The sequence below is a fragment of the Poecilia latipinna genome, unplaced genomic scaffold (genome assembly GCF_001443285.1).
Source record: "Poecilia latipinna isolate Pla-1442-1.1 unplaced genomic scaffold, P_latipinna-1.0 Scaffold409, whole genome shotgun sequence".
Lineage (NCBI taxonomy): Eukaryota > Metazoa > Chordata > Actinopteri > Cyprinodontiformes > Poeciliidae > Poecilia > Poecilia latipinna.
In genome coordinates this window covers 266,025-287,459 of record NW_015113025.1, presented here as the reverse complement: position 1 = coordinate 287,459, position 21,435 = coordinate 266,025, and the positions used below count along the sequence as shown (strand labels likewise).

General features: G+C 38.3%; 2 protein-coding genes across 5 annotated transcripts in view; one reads left to right on the top strand and one right to left on the bottom strand.

Annotated features, from left to right (window-relative positions):
- fat3b (FAT atypical cadherin 3b) overlaps positions 1-20,681 on the bottom strand; it is an 86,557-nt gene extending 65,876 nt beyond the window's left edge. For 2 of the 4 annotated variants that reach the window (XM_015037544.1, XM_015037545.1), the window contains exons 1-7: positions 20,165-20,653; positions 18,123-18,209; positions 15,031-18,017; positions 14,452-14,586; positions 14,139-14,340; positions 7,882-8,000; positions 6,357-6,555 (exon numbers count right to left, since the gene is read on the bottom strand). In XM_015037544.1, the coding sequence (XP_014893030.1) occupies positions 6,357-6,555; positions 7,882-8,000; positions 14,139-14,340; positions 14,452-14,586; positions 15,031-17,994 (3,619 nt within the window). In that variant the 5' untranslated portion in view covers positions 17,995-18,017; positions 18,123-18,209; positions 20,165-20,653. Of the gene's footprint in view, positions 1-6,356; positions 6,556-7,881; positions 8,001-14,138; positions 14,341-14,451; positions 14,587-15,030; positions 18,018-18,122; positions 18,210-20,164 lie in introns of all 4 variants that reach the window. The other 2 variants (XM_015037542.1, XM_015037543.1) reach the window with 2 other exon arrangements.
- Positions 20,682-20,816: 135 nt separating this feature from the next.
- Positions 20,817-21,435, top strand: part of LOC106950592 (cysteine and histidine-rich domain-containing protein 1) — a 21,966-nt gene continuing 21,347 nt past the window's right edge. Inside the window, exon 1 of the mRNA XM_015037547.1 lies at positions 20,817-20,995. Within this exon, the coding sequence (XP_014893033.1) occupies positions 20,932-20,995 (64 nt within the window). The 5' untranslated portion in view covers positions 20,817-20,931. The remainder of the gene's footprint in view (positions 20,996-21,435) is intronic.

The window sequence follows — 21,435 nt, the reverse complement described above, 5'->3', positions numbered from 1 at the left end:
GCGATTGTGATCTGCTAATGTTAGCAGAGGACAAAAAGGCTAACTGGGGTCAAATCCACTGAGTGACACAGTTTTATGTAACATCTGTGCTAAGTACAAGTTATGTTTCCTCAAATTCTGCAGGGACACAAATAAAAGGGCCTGAGATCATCAGAGCCAAGATCCTATGGGACTTCCAGACAGGCAGACAGCTGCTGACCAACAAACCAAATGTCCGGGTGGAGAAGAATCAGACAGGTCTGTCTGCCTGTCTGTTGAAAATATTGCATAATTTACACAAAATACATTTATAATTATTTTTTAAGGATGTTTGTGGTGAATGATTAAAGCCAATGCACCTTAATGGTGATGGTATTTTTGTTTCTGTGTAATGAAGCATTAAAATGAAATGGGCCTACTTGGGGCATTTTAAGCACTGTGCAATCAACACCCAGTGAATACTCTAAAATCAGCTTCACATATACACTTACACATTTCTGTGCTTGCACATATCACAGTGTCACCTTGGGCTTGCTACGCAGGCTAACTTCAATTAAGTAAATTAGGAGTAAATCTAGAGCAGCGGTCACAAGCTATAGGCGGGGGGGTAGCAGAAGGGGAGGAGGGGCTTGTTCAGCAGAATACAGGGTGAGTTAACAACTCTGATGAAAATCAATGATCTACAGCTCACAGCATATCTGAAGTTAAGCTACACTCTATTCTAATTAAACATATGAGGAAAAAAGTAGGGTGATGGTTCAATGAACAGCCTCATATTAATACACAGATTAAAGTTCAGAGCAATCTTAAAACTATGCTTCCTTGTATTTTCTACATAAAAAAAATGAAACATAGGACTATAAAGAGGGTATTTTTTTAGTATAAAAGGCTTACAAAAACAGCAGTGTGGCTGTTTAAGAAGGAATGACTGCTTCCATTTTTAAATATGCTGAAACTCTGAAGCTAAAAGTCACTGAGCTCCATTTTTGGAAGAACTTTTACTGTTGCATCTTAATTATTCATCTTGGCCTGAGTTATATATTTATCCTTGCTAACATAATGCATGAGATACATGTCCCATGTCTAATAATGTGTATTTGTCCTCAAAAACCAGATTCATGAATAGTATGAATATATATGCACACAATACCAGATCAGAATTAGATGCCTGTCTGTCAATTATCTAATTGTGTGCTAGTTTCCTTATCTAACACCAATCGTATCCAGCTGAGGCTGGTACTAAAGGGCACACAGCCACCAGAACTCTATCACCACACTCCGCAAGCGTATATGCTTTTAGAAGCAACGCTCCATCTGACACCTTGTGTCAACACGTATCTGTTGTTTTTTCTTTTTTTTTTTTTTTTGTTACCCCAGAGGTATCGCTGTCAATCACACAGCCAGAGCTAAGCAGACAGCACTGTAAACTGTCACAGCACATTTACACATTTTGCTCCCATTCAAAGCTCAGCTTCAATGCAATTTGGGAATTGTTGCGGTGTCTCAAGCCATCGGATTGACATTTTGCGAGCTGAAATGCTTTACTTTGTTGCATCCAAGATTTACTTTTCGAAACAATCTGGAACTTCAGCAGACAGGTCAGGAGTTGGATTCATAACATTATGAACATTCACTTCACGAAAGCGAATCAATCAGCTGGAGTTTGTTAGTTAATCTCTCCAAGAAAGTTTCAGACTGTAAACAGGGAGACGTAATTCAGACTTATCCTACTTCTTTTAAAATTATGTAAATTATAAATTTCAGATCATATGATTAAAATGATATACTGTATTTACAGACACTGTATTAACTATAGTAATCCCCCCCCCCCCAACTGCTCCACTAGGAGTTTATATCTGCAACAAAAGGAGACCTGCCTCAATATAGACTGAAAGGTCACATCGAGAGTAAGAAACCATTAATTCAAGGTCACAAATGTAGAAAGGTTAAAATGTGCAAAGTGGCTTTGAATCTTCAGAATTCATGCTAACTCTCGTGGGTTTTTCTTTAATTGAGAGGCGTAGTATCTTCAACAGTAACATGTTTTCTACCTAATTCCAAACATTATTTTACAAAGTACAGAACAAGAAAAGCCAAAACACTGTCTGCATTATAAGAAAGATTACTGCAAAATCTAAAAAAAATAGTTGGTGTTTATTTATATTTTTTTAGGTATTGCATTACTTTATACATAATATTTAATCACAGTATCATTCAAAGCAGCCTGCCAGGGAAAGGGACATAAAATGTAATATATGTACCGAGTAACTTTGTGTTTTGTTTACAAGACCTTACTTCTTGCTACAGAGTTTTAAAGCATTCCTTGTCCCATTCCCACAAATCGCACTTGGTCCTCAAAACCCAAAATATCCTGGAGGAAGGAGCTTAAAGTTGCGTGCAATTATAGATCTGTCTCAAAATGTACCCAAGAGAACAGTCTCATTCATCTTATTGCATTTAATGGGCCATTTAATGGACATAGAAAGCCGACAGCAAGAACTTGACTGGAATATTACTGGTGTTAATGTTGCTGGTTTGTCAAAGAACCCCGACAATAAATTTATCCATTTTTAGTATATGTTTTTGCAGTTTTTTATCCCCACAGAAAAGCTATCTCGTCACACATATTGTACATTAGGTGTTTTGTTTTGTTTTGGGGTTTTTTTGTGTGTGTTTTTTTTTTGTTGCTTTTTTTTTAACACACCATTTGCTGGAAGATCCTAAAATTGTTTCTTTTGGTCTATTATATAAGAAAAGTAAGATTTGAGTTGACAAAGTACTTCTTTCCTGTTTCAGAATACGTCTTTGATGAATCAGATGAGTAAATTGTGGTGGTCAAACATGGAGTGTTTTAATGCATTGTAATCCAAGTCTACAGAATATTAAAATTATGTGAAAAAAATGTGTAGATATAATATTTTACATTCAAGAAGACATAAACTGAAGTTTGAAAACTTCTCACCCCTTTCTGACCCCCACCCTAAAAAAAATCTATCTGCATCACTTCCATTTGATTGAGGGCCAAAACTATACTGTTTCTAAACTGAAACACAAAATTCTTACAAGTTTTACAAAGGGCCTTAGTGACAGACTTTGGACAGATTAAATTAGACCATATAATACGGTTATGTTATTAATGTTTGTTTTAGTACTGTCACACTATGGTATTTTTCCTAAGGTTATAGCATTACAAGAATCTCATACCAGAAAAGAGGGGGGTAACTACTGCACACTGTTGAGCTTGCAAACTTTCATTGGTCACATTACAATGCTTGAATACTCTCAAATTAGAAAAGGTATGTCTGACCAACAGCACCCAACTGTCAGGTCATTATTTATTCAGTAGAAATGTTAAAATCAATACAGAAAAACCCTAACCTCTTTATTACTTACATATGAGCAAGAATCCCACAACACCTTTTGCTAACAATGAAAAATAGTTTGAAACAAATGACTCCATTTCCATACCCTGATGGGAGCCAGTGTCTTCCCTTGCATGAAATATTGCTTGAAACTAATCTGAGCACTTTCTTAGAATGTAAATTAAAATGTATTAAAATATCGTTAATATTATAAATATGTTTCCGTGAGGTAATGAATAACAGACAAGTTGAGAAAGTATTGAGTTGTTTGAAAGACACAGACAGCAGGGCTCAGATGGCTAAATGCTCCCCTGAGACACAACAGACAGCACAGATAAGTACTCAAGCTCAAAAACAATGTTATTTTCATATGGCAGCGTGCTGTTGTGAGATAATGCTTTTTGACTGTTTGCAGCTGAACCTCCCTTTCTAACACAATGATGTAACAATTAATCAATGGATTCAATTGTCACACTATGTCTCTTTCCCTCCCACACAAACGCAGACACACATTATTCATAGATACAGCTGTTGGGTGAGCATTCTAATCTGCCGAATAACAAATTGATTCAATATGCTGTTGCACCTGCATTAACACTAATCGCATCAGAGGGATGCATCACAACAAACCCACTGACTCATTATTACAGCTACGCGATCTGCGAGAGAATGCCTTAGTGTTAGGTCCAGGTTACATATTAATGAGAGAGTGAGGGCCAGAATGTCTCTAATGGGATCAATATTAGCCTTCTCACCCCGGTTCAGTCTGCTTCACTACATAATGTCAATAATACAGCCATAATGCACAAAAGCATTTTCAAACAGTAGTAGAGAATGACAAATGGAGCCACCACCTTCGATTTAAAGCTTTGACATGCATACGCATACCATTAGGAACTTCCCTATTTTTAACATCAGCGCGATGGTTGACATGCTGCATGTTGTGTATAGGACATTGGTTTTTGATCATTACATCTATAGTTCCCCGAGTGCAAATTATGCTTGAGTTAAAAAGGCTTCATAAATGCCTTTGGTTGTTTGTTGAATCACTTAAAGTGTAATCTAGGGCAGCAACAAAGACCTCCGCAAGACTGGGTGGGGGTTGAGGTGTGGGATTTGAATAAAACATTACTATATAAAGCATCATTCTTTAATGTACATGTCAATCATTGCTTAGAATCCACTGTGGCTTCCTTAAACTTCACATTTGACAGATTCATGTGACATATACGTCATTTTATTTTTTCTTAATATAGTTTGTGTTTTGCACAAATATTGTGACAGTTCTGTACAACTTGATTAGTAATTGAAAAGAACAAATGGTTTACTTTTTTATCATCTTAAACCAAAATTATAAAAGGTAGAGTCAAAACAATGCTTGACAGTGATTCAATCTTTTTCCCCAGAAGATTAAAAGTTGGAAAGGATGTTCAGGCACAGTGCTCTGACATGATATGTCATTTTAACAGGCTGCTGTGTAAATCATCTTTTGTGAGCCTGTTAAAATATGTATGAGAAATCTGAAATGTGCGGATGTCAGAGAAAATTTGCACAAATCATCTCAACAGTGAGGTCACATGAAAAGTTTGAAAAGCAGTCAAGAAACCAAAGTTCTAACCATGTTTCTGAACTTTGCTGATTCTTCTCACGAGACATTACAAAAACATCTTTCAGATGTTACAGAACTGAACAAAGTCTACCGCGGCACAAAACAAACAAAACCACAAAACCGGCACAAAAAGAAACAAAACCACCTGTAGTTACATTGTTTAGGGGTGATTTAAATATTATAGATTTAAGAAAATAGAAAATGAGGTGTGGAAGTGGAAGGGGTAAGAGAAGCGGGCTGTTGTGGCCCATTTGTCATTGTAGCTGGAGGCTATAGCAGCCTGAGGCTAAACAAGAAGGCATGGCAGATCCAAATTAACCCTAAATCTGTTGTCCCACTGCTTCCTATTTTATCATTTATCTAGGTATATTAATATACCTAGATAAATTATTCTTCAGTGTAAATAGGAGTGTATGATGGGAATTTCATGAAACATCAAGTCTGTTTATTGGCTTGGAAGTACGTATATCACTCCTGTGCTCTCTTATTCTGGATAGGATAAGGAGTATGGTATTTGAACCAGTGGCAGAACTGTGTGTGTGTCACTGCAGAACACATACAATATCGATTCACTGTAAGAGAACTTCTATATGCTTAAGTGTCAAATGTGTAGCAAGGAGATGCTGCATGGGGCACAATGTTCCCTGAGCATAATGACAAAGAAAACAGACAAAATAAATACAAAAAGTTAAATGGTAAATTGTTGTGGTTGTAGCAAAAATAGCAAAAATTGTAGCAGAAGTTTATTATTTGTACCTTTTAACAGAATGTTGGTCCATATGAATGAGTATTTGAGCTGCTTGTGACAGACCCATTCCACACATTTTATAACCTTTTAGTCTGTGGGCAAATGGCTAAGGAGGGTCATCATGTGTCCTTAGAAACTAATGAAGGTAGTTGCACTTACCTTAAATAAATAAATACACTTGTACTTAGCCTTAATGAGATGAAGACACCTTGACCTGACACCACTGACAAAATGTCTGTGGATTTTTAGTTTGTCCTTTTTGTTTCCTACACATTGATGTCCACTGGGATTTAGATCCTAAATTTTATTTATCCCAGGTGTGCTGCATCATAGCACACGACGTAGCCTACTAATAATACTTTTTTACTCTATTATTTTTTTTAACTCATATTGAGTAAAATATATTCTAGTACTGTAACTCTTACTTGAGTTCAGTCTATGGCTACTTTACTTGTCTCTGGTGTCTGGCAAACTAAAGCTCATGAAGACTGGAGGAGATATTGTGGGAAGTTAAAGGAGCAAACTGTCCCATTGAAATGTTTACTAATAATATCACAATTAAATATTTTCCTTAAGTAGTGCAGTCCTAGAAGAAATCATCAAGTTACACTGCAAAATATACTTGAGTAATGTAGCATACCATGTCTGTGAACCTTACCTGTTTTGGGGTTAATAGAGAAGAAATTCTGTGGGTTCCCTGCAGAGATGCGGTAACTCAGACGGGTGGGTGCTGCTGTAAGGTCAGGGTCCTGTGCTTGAATACGAATGACTGGCACATCCTTTGGAGAGTTCTCCTTGACGACGGGGTGGTAGATTGGATCAGATGTGAGAGGAGCATTGTCATTGACGTCTTCAACCTGGTGGAGAAACAATAAGAAATCATAATACCAGGAGAAACAGGCAGGAGAAAAAGAACAAGATTGGATATTGAACTTGTCTAAGCATTGTTGTTTGCATTCCGGCTCAATATCCACTATATATTGGTTGGAAATTGATGTGTTGGAAACGGAACTGACAATGCTGATAAAACATGACCCTCTGACTCAGCATGAATGCATGAAGAAAATGTATTTGCAGATTTTAGGAGTGCTTACTAATCAAAGGACCCCAGGTCTGTGTTGATATGTTATTAATCACAACATGGAAATTTATTTACCAGAAAATGTCATAGATGTCACACTTTAAAAGCACAGTGAATTGATTTGCCTCCTAACAGCATAGATCTGTAATATTTATGGGAAACAGCGAGTTGATTGAGAGTTTGCTGAGAGGCACGGAGAGCAAAGACAGTTCAGTCACTGAATGAGAAGCACCTGCTCCTGATTCATTTCTCAATTTTTTGTCTGTGATAAAAAAGGCCAAGAGGAAAGCACCTAATCAGATCACTACACTCAAATATCCCAAGGTGAGAAAGGGCTGCCGATTAAATGTGCTTCTAACTTATGTGAGAGGGTTCTTCTAACAGTGATGAATTCCAGGTATGAGGCAACAGATTGTTTTGTAGCTGAAGCAAATGCAAAGAATGGTCCAGTGGCTCATTCAGAAGAGAGATTGCCTAACACAATGCTTTAAATAGCAACACATGGAGAGTTTTTGCTATGTTAACTCTCACTTCAGCTACAGCGCTCCCCAACATTATTCCACAAACAGCATAACCCCAAGCTATATGTTGACAAGCTGTGAATAACAATCACTGACATACAAAGCCCCTGACCTTTCAACAGACCACTAAAAACCTTTCTAGCAATGAACACAAAGATACTTGCTTAATACCACATACAATCAAAATCTCTAAGTCAACTATTGGATTTTCTGTAGCAATTACCACAGGTACATGTCTGGCGAGAAACAAAAGACTAATTTGTGGAAAGCACCTTATGCACTGTACCATGTATGGAGGAGAATCTGTGATGTGGTTCTGTGGGCCTGTTTCTCTATAGAGGGCCCTGAGAAGCTTGCTTAAAATCTTAAACTATTTAAAATACCAGGATGTTTAAAAAGTGATGCTTCTTGCCAAGAGAATGCCTAAATTCCCTTTAAAATCTCATTTTGTCTGTTACTCTTGAACTTTGTATGATCATCTTGTAATGTTAATGAATGGTCACACCTCTACATTTGATATTTTGCATGCACTATATACAGTAAAAAAAAAAAAAAAAAAAATCTCAGCAAATGAGCATTACCTGAATGAAGACTTCAACTGAAGCTGACATGGGCGTAACCCCTCTGTCTGTGGCATGCACAGTGAGCCAGTAGGAGTTTTTGGTCTCACAATCCAAGTTACCAGCAGTATAAATCACCCCTGTTGAGGAAAACAGAAACATTAATGCAGCCGTGACTTGGTTAGACAATGCCAATGCATGTCTTTTAGGTGGGTGGAATGTAGATTGGGTATTATCAAGGGGATACATCCTTAAAAGGTCTCGTGGGAAAAGTCTTTGAATACTAAGTTTCCTGTTGCAAAGAGACACATTTAAACTTAACTCTGTGTCCTGGCTTCAGTGACATTCACAGGCATTAGTAGCGCCTCTGTAGTCACCTTCAATGCTTCAGCCTCTCTACAGCTAATCACAGCTGACCAAACTGCTCCCACTGCTATTTGCTCAGTGCTAAACGTACTCTGAACTGCCCTGCACCAAACAAAAAACACTCATACACCCTGACTGAGGCGTGTTTAGTGGCCTTAAGGAAGATGAGTGGTTGACAGCTTTGGTGACCTCTTCAGGGACAGAGAGAACACACACACACGCGCGCACACACACACACACAAGATGACAAACGGGAGCCTCTTTTATTACTTCCTATAAATCAGTCATGCTGCATTGTCTAAACTTTTAGGAATGACACAAAAACACTCATGCCTTCATGACCTAACAAAATCCTTTTTTTTAATTATTTCATATATGTCATGCCAGGAAAGCAAAGCAAGATTTTAAATCCCAGTTTATTTAAATAAACTTGAATAAAGTATGTAGAAAAAGCAACTTTTGGTTGTATGGGCAAGATTTCCCTCTAAAACCCAAGGACTCTGTTTTCAGTCTCAGATGTTACACTGTTCACCTTTAAAAACTATGATCACACGTTCCAAAAACTGTTGCTTGCTTGCCAATTTGATCTGTTCTGCCTCAAAACTCAAATTTAATAGCTCTTAGACTAAAATGCTCTCCTCTGGATGGCATCATGCTACTCACATTCAAACTTGCTCAAGCTGGATTTATTATTATTTTTTTTTTCTCTTTTGCAAAACTTTGTGATGATTTTGCCCAATAACTGATTCATGCAATAGTACGACACCGTGTGGGACTGACATCACTGCATACAGAAAACTAGTCAAGTAAATTCAGCAGTACAAACTGCAGACCACTGATAAGAAATGCAATCCAATTATTGCAGTTCATATTAGACAAAACAATACAGGTGAGGAAGGTTGAGTTTCACACAGTTTCTTCATGACATTTGAGGAAACTTGCAATCTAGTGCAATTTTGCTTTGCATAGGACATTACACCTTCCAAACCACATTGCATGCATTTTCCAAATATGAACAGGATTTCTTGTTTTTGATCTCTGATGTTTCTCTAAACTTTGCAAATGGGCTTTAAAAAATATGCTTGTTTAGAAATGTGCTTTGCTCTCTCTCAAAACTATGTTTCTATGCCCAAATCTACCATCTCCTGCATTAATATTCTGATTGCATCATACTTCTCCATGTAAAACCCCCTACTCAGTTTGTTCTCATCTGTTCATGGATTATTTTTATTGTACAACAAAATGCAGTAGCTCTGCCTAATAGTGAATAAAAGCACACTGTGTTACAGTGCCTTCTTTGCAGTGTGGTAACAGTATCTACAACGTTTATTCAAGATAAGGCTAAGTGAATTCAACAATGAGAACCACAGAATGTTGTAGGTAGTAGATACTCAAAAGGTAAAAGCTGAATATTTTTTTAACGTAAATCCTTCCTGCCCCACAGCCATGAGAAAGTGAGAAAACATTTGTCAAAAAAAAAGTACATAAAACTGCAATGATAGAGTAGTTTTATGGCGTTGTTGGTCCAAATGATTCTTTTCATTAATGAAGGAATATTTCTGAAATACCAAGGCCAAATTACAGCAGCTGCAACCATGTTGCAGCAAAGTGTTCCAGACTAACCTGGAAGTGCTTTTAGATCTCAACGACCAGGTTTATTTTTACTTGCTTGTGGCTTTAATTCTTGAATGTTCATAGAACTTGAAGTTTTGAACTCTGTTTTAAGCTATGTTTCAAATATTAATTTGCAAATTGCTTGATGCAGACATACCCCCCAAAAGGTTGGCCATTATTTGCTTATTTTGGACACCCTAAAATTATGGTGATTGGAACACCAGTTTCTACATAATGCTGATATTATTGAGGCTTCACTAAGCTGTAGCTGAGCAAGGGATTTCCACCAAGTCAGGTCATGACCATATCTGCATTCATCCCTTTAAAAAAATGACAGATGGGAAATAAACATATTGAGACTCGTCAGTGTGTCTCTAATGCTGACCCTGAACTCCTACAATCTTCAATGAAATGTATATAAAATATAATATATATTATTTATTATGCGTCACTTCTCTAACTTTGCTAGTCAGCCACAAACACCCCATGTACTTTCACACAAATCAGGTGCCAATAATGGGGAAACCATCAATTAAATTAGGACTAAGCAGCCAACCCAGAACACATGCAATGAATAGCAAAAGTGTTTGCTGAGACACATGCTTGCCCTGTCGTCCTTGACCATGTCCTTTTCAAAACACATCTCATCGCTGTCAAATAGTCCCGACAGAGAGACAAGGAAAACAGAGCCGGCTCTTTCAAAAGCTCTTTGAACTTTAAAACCGACAGCCACCATTCACTAGATTCAATATGAATCGGACTTGACAGCCTCCATTCTCACCATAAATAACACACTTGAAAGAGTGGACAAGAAAAAATTGAAGGGTCACGCCACTTTCTCTAATCCAGAAGTTGTGCAGCCCAGCAAAGGTTTAACATCCATCCATCAGGTTCGTTTACATCCCCATCCATGAGAAACATGTTAGTGACCTAACTATCTAATTAATGCTAGCAAATGATCAATGCCAAGACTGATTAAAAAATATTGTCATCATTTTTCTCTTCAGAAACTGCTTTGCATGCAACATGAAAGTACAGCCCATTAATTTTTAATAAATGTGAAATGTATGCTTCTTAAATGTGTCTCCATGTGACTTAACAAGTACTTTATCTTGACTGTGACAAATATGGAGCTTGCAAAGTGCACTAATAGAGGAGCTCCTGACAGATGTCCAATGAGAAATTGGGAAGCTTTAGTCCTCCCTGGCCAATGACAGGAATACAAATTTATGTTTAAAGTTCAGCCAGCTTTGGATATAAGCCAGAAAGGATCCAACATTTCTTTTGATAAAGTGACCATGTTTTTTTCATCAGTGCCTTAATGGACATGGAAGAAACATCTAAATATCAAATAGAGGAATAGAAGGCCTTTATCAGTGGAAAATACTCCAGACAACGAAGGCGTCATGCCCTACATAATGCATCAAAGAGCCTGTTTTGAAACTAAGAGCAGGGCTGATATAAGACATACGTTAAAAGAACCTAAACACAAGACCTCATTCCTTCTAATTTTATCCGCATTTCATTTTTTTTCCATCTCTCTCTGTCTAAATCCCATTTTCTTCATATACTGAGTTTGGCAGTGAGAGCCAGATTCACATGCAGCCAGATCAGGGACTCAATACGGCAGCAAAAGGCACCATAGAAGGACAGACCGAAGTGCTGTCCACAGCTGACTTCTTCAGCACAATGAAATAAATCAAATTACACATCTCCTTTGTGTCATCTCCTTGACACAAAATGGCTTCGGTATTTTTTATGCTTATTATATTAGGAGAGAAAAACAACAAATAACTCCAAGATTATAAAAAAAAACAACATAAAAGAACCTGGAAGGAAGAAAGCTGTATTTTCTTCTGACACTTTTTATGCACTCCAGACTCCCCCCTGCATCCTCTTCCTTCCTCTCTTCAGTTTCACTTCCACTCCTCTCTCCCTTTAGTTTCTGCTCTAACAAGCAGTTTGATTTCCCCTGGAAAATCTGCACTCAATAAACGTTCTCACTGTCTGTGAGGTTCCTCACTGAGGTTTTAACACCAAAGTGAATGATGACTCCGAGCAGGGCTTCTTCATGTATTCCAACATTGTTTCTTTATGAGCACAAACTAGACAGTAAACATATGAGACTGCATATGTAAATATAGTCGGAAAAAGGATTTGCCTTTGCATTTTCCATGATGTGTTGCTTTTTGAGACTTATTTGCCTACTTCGTGCTGGCAGACAGGTTACGCCTAAGTACTTTCTGGATTCAACATGCAGTAATCAGACCTTGGTGTGAATTTGTTACAGTTAATTCACGATTTAACAAAAGGAAGAACTCATAACTGCGTTGTTAGTGTGGTTTGGCTAGCTGTTTTTTCTTTCTTAACAGGTAGAGTTATAATCTGAAAAAAACTGCATTTTTTTATTCTGGTTGTATTTGTCTTTTAATAAAATATTTTGTAAACATTAAAGTATTAAATAAAAATTCAGATAACAATATTTGAACACTTATTTGCAGGAAATGGAGGATTGTCAAATATCAAAAATGCTGTACTTTCAAAACTAAAAATAATACAAAGAAAACAAGTCGATGTTCACTTTTAAAGGAACAATTCTATTGTTTTAACTTAAAAAGAGTCCCAAAATCAATATTTGGTGGAATGTCAACCACAGCATTAATGAGTCTTGGAATTCACTGCACTATATATTTACACTGGAGCTGCATTCAGGTAATAACCATAAACAATACCATTAACAAGCGTCATTAACAAGAATGACGCTTGTGACTGAATTTAAAAATGCTGAATTATATACTTTTTCATATAAAAATGTGCTTTTAGTTTAATTGACAGACTGGAACACATCATAAAAGTTAACTGAGTGTCACTCTCTCTGTCCATCTGCTTCACTCTCAACTATAGTCAATAATAATTAGCCCCGTTAAATGTCAATACAAGCTTCCATTGTAGTTTATATACAGTAGTGCAACATGAGGTAAGGGGAAAAGGGCACTAGAGAAAACACTATTTGTACCACTTAATGCATGCAAAAGTTCAGAGCGGGAATATTAGTAGATATTTATTTTTTGTTCTAATTAGTATTGCAGTTACTCCTCACTGTACTCCCACTGCTTGCACAGAACTTTTGGTCTGCATATGCAGCTTTATAAATCATAAACTAATTAATTTCATTAATCAGTTCTATGATGTCTGCCAATACGAACTGTCAAATACCTTGAAGCATACAGGTCCTGTATAGGTACCTTGAAAATGTTAAAACAAGAGAGCAATATTTTTTTGTTTTGAAAAAGAAAGAGCCTTTAAAGCATGCTAAAATGGATACCATAAATTAAAAATACCAAGCACTGAATAAGTCACATCTAATACATAACATTTCTGTTTTAGGTTTTCTTCTTGCGCATTTCAGAGGAGCATGTTAGCAAGCAGAGGACTGACAGACAGCTTTAAATAATAAAGTTACAAATACTTATTATTCTCACTTTGGCTAATTCTTTTTACAACAGCAAGATTAAAAACCAGCAAATGTATAAAAAGTCTTACTAATTCCCAGAGCGCTCCGCAGTTAAGTAGAACTGAACAAACCCAGTTTAAATGTTTCACCAGCACGGAGAAAGAGATGCAGAAAAATAGGTCTAAAACCTCCAGTGACATACAGTAGATGCTGTTCTGGCAAGATCCTGCAACGATTCTTCATGGAAAAATTATTGCAGTATCTTGCACCTACTGTATTTCAAGTACCTTCTCATACTGGATCACACCTATTAAATAAGTCACACTTATTTCTCAATACTTAGAAACGGTGGGCTGCTGCTCAGGACATCCTTGATCACTGTTATCTGCACAGCACTAGATCAGTTATATGGTGCTGCCTGAGGCTCAGCGACTGTCGCTACCATGCTGCCATCATTACAGTAATGATCTCCCAGTACACAGCTCCTGTGTGAGGTCACAGCTACAATCTCACTAAGGCTGTACAACACACTGCCCTAACTTTCTACGTCTAATATTCTTTTTTTTTTTTTTTGGTGGGGGTGGTTTTTTTTTTTTTCTCCAAAAGAAACTTGAGGTCACAAGGTTAGGCTGTTTCGTCACTTACCAAAAAAAGCACAAAAGTAATGAAAAACACAAAACGGAACAGCAATCATACATATGTGGAACCCGTCATTACAGGCTTATGACCTGGTGAGGTTCCCCATTTGCAATTCATTTAGTTATCAGTATTCTAAGCATTGTGCTGCACATTATTGGATTTCCACTTCACATAAACAGGCTTCGAAATTGATCCAGTGTCACACCTGTGTCTTCGTCGATGGTAAAAGTGCCCAGTCCGCTGCCTCCACGGACAGAGTATCTCAAGACGCCATCTCGTCCCCTGTCATCATCTTTAGCGATGACTGTCAGGACACTTGTTCCTGTGCGAGAGTTCTCCTTTACTGAACCTTTCACAGCAAAGTCAAGGAAGTAGGGGGCATACAAATTTTCATTGACGTCCGCCACCTGAAGAGAAGTGATAGTTGATTTTAATGTGGATGGAAGAAAGTGTGTGGATTTATGTCGTTTGTTTGCCCTCAGAGACATAAGCCAATTATGTGCGATTCTTTTACGCACCTCAATCTCCACAAATGTGACACTCCGAAGGCTTGAGATTCCTCTGTCTTCTGCCACAACAGTCAGGTTAAAGAACTGTTTTGTCTCAAAATCTAGCTCCTTGTTTATCCTCAGTATGCCGGTCACGGCACTGATCTGCACAGAGAATTTTATTGGGCACAGTCAATTTCTTCATCGACTGCCTTTTAAATATAAGAAAAATCTTGCACAAAACTGTACATATGCATGCCTAATAGGGATTTACGGCATGTGTTCTATTTTTTTTTTTTTTTTTTTGTAAAAAAAAATGGTTTTCTGATACTGAAAGAGATATGAACCAGTTGCTAAATGTGTTGAGATTTCAATACATTTTCTCTGGGCTACAGAAATTATTATTAAAATATCTCTTGATTTTGGGCTCACTTTGTGGGGCTTTTTTAAAAAAATATATACATTTCTCAGATTCACAAATGGAAATAGATTTAATTATCATTGATTAATTTCTGCTAATTACATGGGAAACAGTGAAATTTTGCATGTCAATAATGACGTTCTGCTGCACAAAACATGATAGATTATGCATACTCAGACAAGACCTACCTCGAAAGTGCCATTGAAGTCATTGATCAATGAATATCGGACTTGTCCACCAGGTCCAACATCTGGGTCCTGAGCCTGCACCCAAGTGATCACAGTTCCAGGGGGCAGATCCTCTGGTACCCGGGTAATGTAGCTGCTGGGGATGAAAGCTGGAGAGCAGTCATTGATGTCCTCCACTATTATGCTTAGAGTAGTTACTGATGACCTCCGGGTGCCTCTGTCGGCCTTGTCTTTCACTTCAATCTTCAATATGAGTACAGGATGTGCTTCTCTGTCCAGTTGACTTGCAACAAATACACTTCCGGTTTCACTGTCGATACCAAACTGAGGGACACTGGTGAGCATTCTAAAGGAGAACTGTCCATTCTGGCCTATGTCCCTGTCAAAAGCAGTAATTGCAATAACTTCCATGCCAAGGTCTGCGTTTTCTGAAACAATGGCAGAGTAACTGTCTTGATAAAATTGAGGATTATTGTCATTTGCGTCCTCAATGATCACTGTAAGAAGTCTCCAGTTGGACATCTGAGGAATTCCCTGATCATAGATGGTAATATTCAGGAAATAGCGATCCTGTCGCTCACGATCCAGTGGTTGCAAAACGGTTATCAGGCCACTCTCCATGTTGATATTGAAGCTGTTCTCTTTGTTACCATCATAAATAGAAAAAAGAACACGACCGTTAAAACCAATGTCAGCATCTCGTGCCCGCACCTGAAAAACGCTGGAGCCAGGACTCAGATCCTCTCGTACAAGAATGCTTGTAGGCAGAGCTTCAAACTGTGGAGCTTGTTTGTTTGTAGAGAAAAGGTCTATGTATCTTTCATCAGACCTTGGTTTAGCCATTGCAGATGCCTTGGAGACCATTTTCTCTGCAAGAAACTGAGCTACCCTGGTCTCTTTGCAGGTGAACCCACCGGGTGGCATCCTGCCTCTCACCACTGATATATTAACGAATGTTGGATCAGAGGACATCTCACCATCTGTTGCGGTCACTTTCAGGTTAAATATCGAATTTTTTAAACTGTCTGATGCAAACGATCTTTTCAGTGTCAAAGCCCCCGAGTTAGGATTTAATTCAAAATTGTCTAACTCGTTCCCAGACAGTATCTTGTACCTCACCATTCCAACTTCATCGATATCTATGGCCGACAAAGTAACAATGGTCTGGTTCACTGGAAAATCACGGCTTATCATGCCTCTGCAAGAAACCTTCTCAAAAGCAGGCTTATTATCATTAATATTTACCACCCGAATGGTGACATTAACCTCTGTTTCTCTTCTGTAGGGCGAACCCCAGTCAGAGGCTCGCACTGCAAAAATATAAATATCCTCTGAGGACTCAAAGTCCAAATCTCTTGTGATCGTCAGCTCCCCTGTGTCCTGGTCTATACTAAATGGAATAGACTCCTCACCATTGATTGTGTGAGTTACATATCCATTTTCTCCTTTATCACTGTCCACAGCAGACACCACAAGAACAACAGTCCCTACAGGTAAGCTCTCATTAATTGCAATATCATAGGATGGCTTGCTGAACACTGGGGAGTTATCATTTGCATCTTCTATGTTAATTTGAACCCTCGCTTGCTGTTGACTGACATAATCAACTACCTCCATCTCCATGAAATCCTGGGATATCTTTGTCAGCTGCCTTATGGTCATAATAATCCCAGTCAAAGGGTTTATATCAAAGTACATTGGATCTGAGAGGCTCCTGAAACTGTAATTGACACTCAGAGGAGCTGGGGATATTTTCACCACCTCCACAATAGTGCCTGGGGGAGCTACTTCACTCACCTTGACTACATAAACATCTTTCTCAAAGTTTGCCAATACCGGGTCTTGCTTTGTAACCACTAACTGAACAACTTGAGTATTGGAAAATTTTGGAGGTATACCTCTGTCTTTGGCCTGGAAAGTTAAGTTGCAGCCATAGGGATATGTTTCCCAGTTGATCAACTCCGAGGATTTAACCCTATATTTGTTCCCAAAAGCTAATCTCTCAATGGCAAACTGTTCAAAAGGGTCTCCTTCGATAATGGAAACCCACTCTATGTCCCCAGATAACCCCTCATCTTTATCCTCCACAGTCAGTATGGCATAGATGAGGTCCTTGTCTATCAAAGACGGAGCCACTGCTACTGCACTGAGAACAGGAGCAAATTCATTAACCCTAGACACAGTTAAGACTAACCGAGCAGTGCTGCTGACGCCATTATTTCCATAGAGTTTCATTCCTCTGTCAACCACCTGCACCTCCAGTTCAAATCTTTCTCTCTTGTCTATCCTGGGTCGACCTGTGAGGGTTATGACCCCACTGGTTGGATGAACGGCAAAGAGCTCTATTCTGTTCTTGAAGAAGTAGTAGAACTCCCCGTTGGAGCCAATGTCAGCATCTGTGGCTGTTACCCGTCCAATGCTGGTGCCCAGGGGTGCACTTTCAGAAACAACAAATGAATAGAAGGTTGGAGAAAAGAGTGGTCGGAGGTCATTTGTGTCCAAGACCTTAATAAATATAGTGACCAAGGCCTCCAGACCAGTATGGGAAGATGCCTTGACTGTCAGAGTGTAATTGTCCTGTACCTCCCGGTTCAGCGTGGCACCATTGCCTCCATTAGTGCTTATACGTAAAAAACAAAAATCTCCCATTACAAACTCCTCAGCTTGAAAGATGCCATCGGTGTCTCCAGACTCAATTGAATATTTCAAGTCTAAAGGCCAGGATGGCACAAGAGCGATGCCCATTTTCACCTCACTTCTGATATAGGTTCTTACTGCTGAGTTCTCAAAGATTGTAGCATTATAGGATGGCTGGGTGAAGAGCAACAAGCCTTGTCCTGCTCTAGGTGTGGATAAAAACTGGGCTTGGACGTTGGGTAAACAGAGGAATATGCATGAAACAAAACAAAAGAAAAGAAAAAAAGTGGGTAGAGGAAACATATTTCCCCACAGATTAAGCTTCATCAATATTCCATCACTGAGACATCCTGTTAAAGAAAAAAAACGACAGAGAACAGACCTGAATTTAGTTGATAAATGTTTAAGATATGTCTACGAAGAAGATTTGAATAATCATTAGGATAAAAACTTACAAAGACATTTCAGGAGTAGAGATTTGTCCTGTGTTAATGACAGCGCAGTTGGCCGTACAACAGCGGCTTGCATTTTGACACCGACTTCTGAAAATGATAAAATGAGATCTCTTTAGGCAACAAATATAAAACCCAACTTAAGTTATGGGTTTGTTTCTGGTGTGAAGATACCATGGTATTAAAATAATATAAGTTCGAACATGCTCACTTTCATTGTTTTGCAATGAAGTCCTTTTATTGAGATGCTAAAAGAACTGCCAAACACCAGAGTTTTTGTTTGGCTGCTTGAGGGTTAGTGCAGCACTGCCCCTCCCCTACATGTTGCTGTGTCAGCTGGTTGAAAGAAGGCTGCAATACATTTATTACTTGTGACTACTATGTCATTTTTTCTGAAAGAGTTAAAATTTCCCATAGTACCATGGTTATGGTTTAAAATTCCCATAATGTCATCTCAGAAAAAGTGAGGGTGGGGGGAGGGGGGTTCTAGCTGTTTAAAGAATGAGGTAATGCAGACCTGTTCTTCCCCCACTTGTTGCTGCACAGGCCAAGCTGGTGGAGAAAAGGCTAATGCACTTCTCCTTTGCTTTATAGAAAGTCATGGACAGCTGAAAATATTTTCATCTTGGGAAAACATGGACACTACATTGCTAGGAAGAAACTATTTGTCCAATTTCTTCCATTTCTGCTTTCTCATCACACTTCAGATCATCAAACTCATTTTAATCTCATTCATAATTAGATAACCAAAACATGTACAGTATTTGAAACTAAAATTTTCTTTATTAAGGTAAAAAAAAATGCTATTCAATTCAACCAGGTCCTAACTGGAAAAGCATTTTTGTTTGTAATAATTGGCAATGACTCTCTTTTATCTATGTGGTCCACTCTTTTTTTGCCAAATTGTTTAAATTCAATCAATTTCAACAATTTGGCAAAGAATGAAATTTTAAGAAAGAGCAGCTTGTTTTAGGTAATGTCACAGGATCACAATCAAATCTCAATTTTGATTAGGAAACTCCAAAATGTTCCTTCTGTGATTTTAAGCATTCAGAGGTGCTGCTGTGTTTTGGGTCACTGTCCTCCTTCATAATCTAAGTGTGTGTTAGAGAGCTTTTCTATCAATTATGGCAAATCGTTCAGATCCTAAGAATGAAAAGCAACCTATAGCACCAACACAAATGAAGGGATTTCTTAATTTTGCAGGTTCAGGCAGTAACAACTGCAGGGTGTGGCCAATGAAATTGAATCACAGATGTGAAAGTTACTCCATGATCAAGACGGATTCATATTGTGTACATATAGGTTCAGGTTGGTTTGTATACCTTTTTTTGCCCCTAATAATGGGTTTCTTTAAAACCTTCTTTTTGCATTTACATGTTAAGACATGTTTGTTTTAACATTTTATTGAAAATCTGAAACGCAAGTGTGAAAAAAAGAAAAAACAAAATAAATCTGAAGAAAAAGGGGAACTTTTTTTCTTTTTTTTACTATGAGCAGTTATATATGATTTATTATTGTTTAAAATGATTTAATAAAAACTGTGATACCATGAAATAAGTATCATGCCCTGACAATCACTGACTCATTCCCATCCTCCATGTTAACAGAAAATAAAGCTTTTTGGCAAAATAACAGACGGCCTATCAGAAACAATTGTTGTAATCTTAAAATTTATTTTCAGTCTTTATAATTAGTTTAAGAGGCAGTACTGCAAAGAAACATTTTTCAAAAGTCACCCTGTTTAGAAATTGAATTGGCCAGATACTGTTGTAACAGATTCATTTTGACAGATTCATCCATATCACTTTATTCCAAAACCAAGAAAAACAATTGGATATGTTTTGATTGCATTTCATGGATATTTTAACTACATGTGTTTTAAAATACTGCTGAGATTCCATACATCTTTTAGTTTATTATTAAAGAGAGAAAAAGAGGAAAAGGGAAATTACACACGACTCAGACTAATTGTGTTGCACTGACATGACATCAATCCCAAAAACCAGCTTAGACCTAGTCATAATTTAACGACAGAAACCTACCACTGAGAGACGGTCCCAGCAGATGTTGGGGGGACACTTATCGTCTCCAATTCTGATGCGGCTCCAGCAAAGCTCGCCTTTGTGCAGAAATCCATGAGTTTATGGCAGTTTCAAGCGACAGCATGCCGCTCCAGTTGCGATACTCTGTGTAGATGTGATCACAAATTGCAAAGTGTCCTACCTTTTGACGAAACAGATGTGGTCAGTGAAAGTAAATCCGTGTCCATGCTCCTTGACCGTTAAAATTAGAAAAAGAGTAATAAAGCAATGCAAAACGCGCAAAAACAGACGAGCGCGACAACAGAACAAAAATCATTTGCAACCAATTTTTCCAACAGGAGGCTGACTGCTAGAATGCAGCCGTCCTCATAAAACTAAACAAATATTGCCCTAGTTGCAAGCACCTGACTGATAGACCCCGGGGTGCAGAGGGCTGTGTGCAATGGTAAATTGACCTTATAGCAGTCATAGATCGTTTGCTGCAAGGTTAGAGTCCGTGGCCACCGTGGTGCCATGGAGCTGTATCGCAAGTTTCAAAGCGGCCAGCATCAGTTGACGCTGATGTGGGACCACGCTCTCCGGATGGAGCTAGGTGGAGGGCGGTCTCCGAGTTTTGCCGAGTATAGCCGATAACAGCCGGAAGTGAGAGCAGGGAAACGGTACACAGGCAGCTAAGCGGCAGCAGCGGCACATCTCTCTGCATCTTTCACACAAACTCCCAAGTTAGAAGTCTTGGTCGCCGTTTAAAACTTGCTGCTAACATCACCATGTCTGTCTTGTGTTATAATAAGGGATGCGGACAGCGGTTTGATCCAGAGAACAACCAAGACGGTGAGTCGTGCTTTCAGTAAGGTAGCAGTGCCACGGAGGTTGAGAGAATATTAGCAAGCTAACCTCTGATCATCTGGAAATTTCTACAGCGAGCAGGCCTATTGGGCCCATGTAAGCTAACTTCATGTTAGGTGTTGGTACTTCTTTCATTACAACTACAACTACAACTACTACAAATTACCGTTGCCCGGAACAGGCTTTGTGTTGTTTAATGATAGCATGAGCTTTGATGCTAGTTAGGTTTATAAGCAAGTTAACATGGTACTTAATTGTATGAGAGGCCCCATAGGCCAAAACCTACAAACTCTCTTACACATACTATCAAACTCTCTCACATTCACTATCAAACTCTCTCACATTCACAAACTCTCTTACACATACTATCAAACTCTCTCACATTCACTATCAAACTCTCACATCCACAGTCAAACTCTCTTACA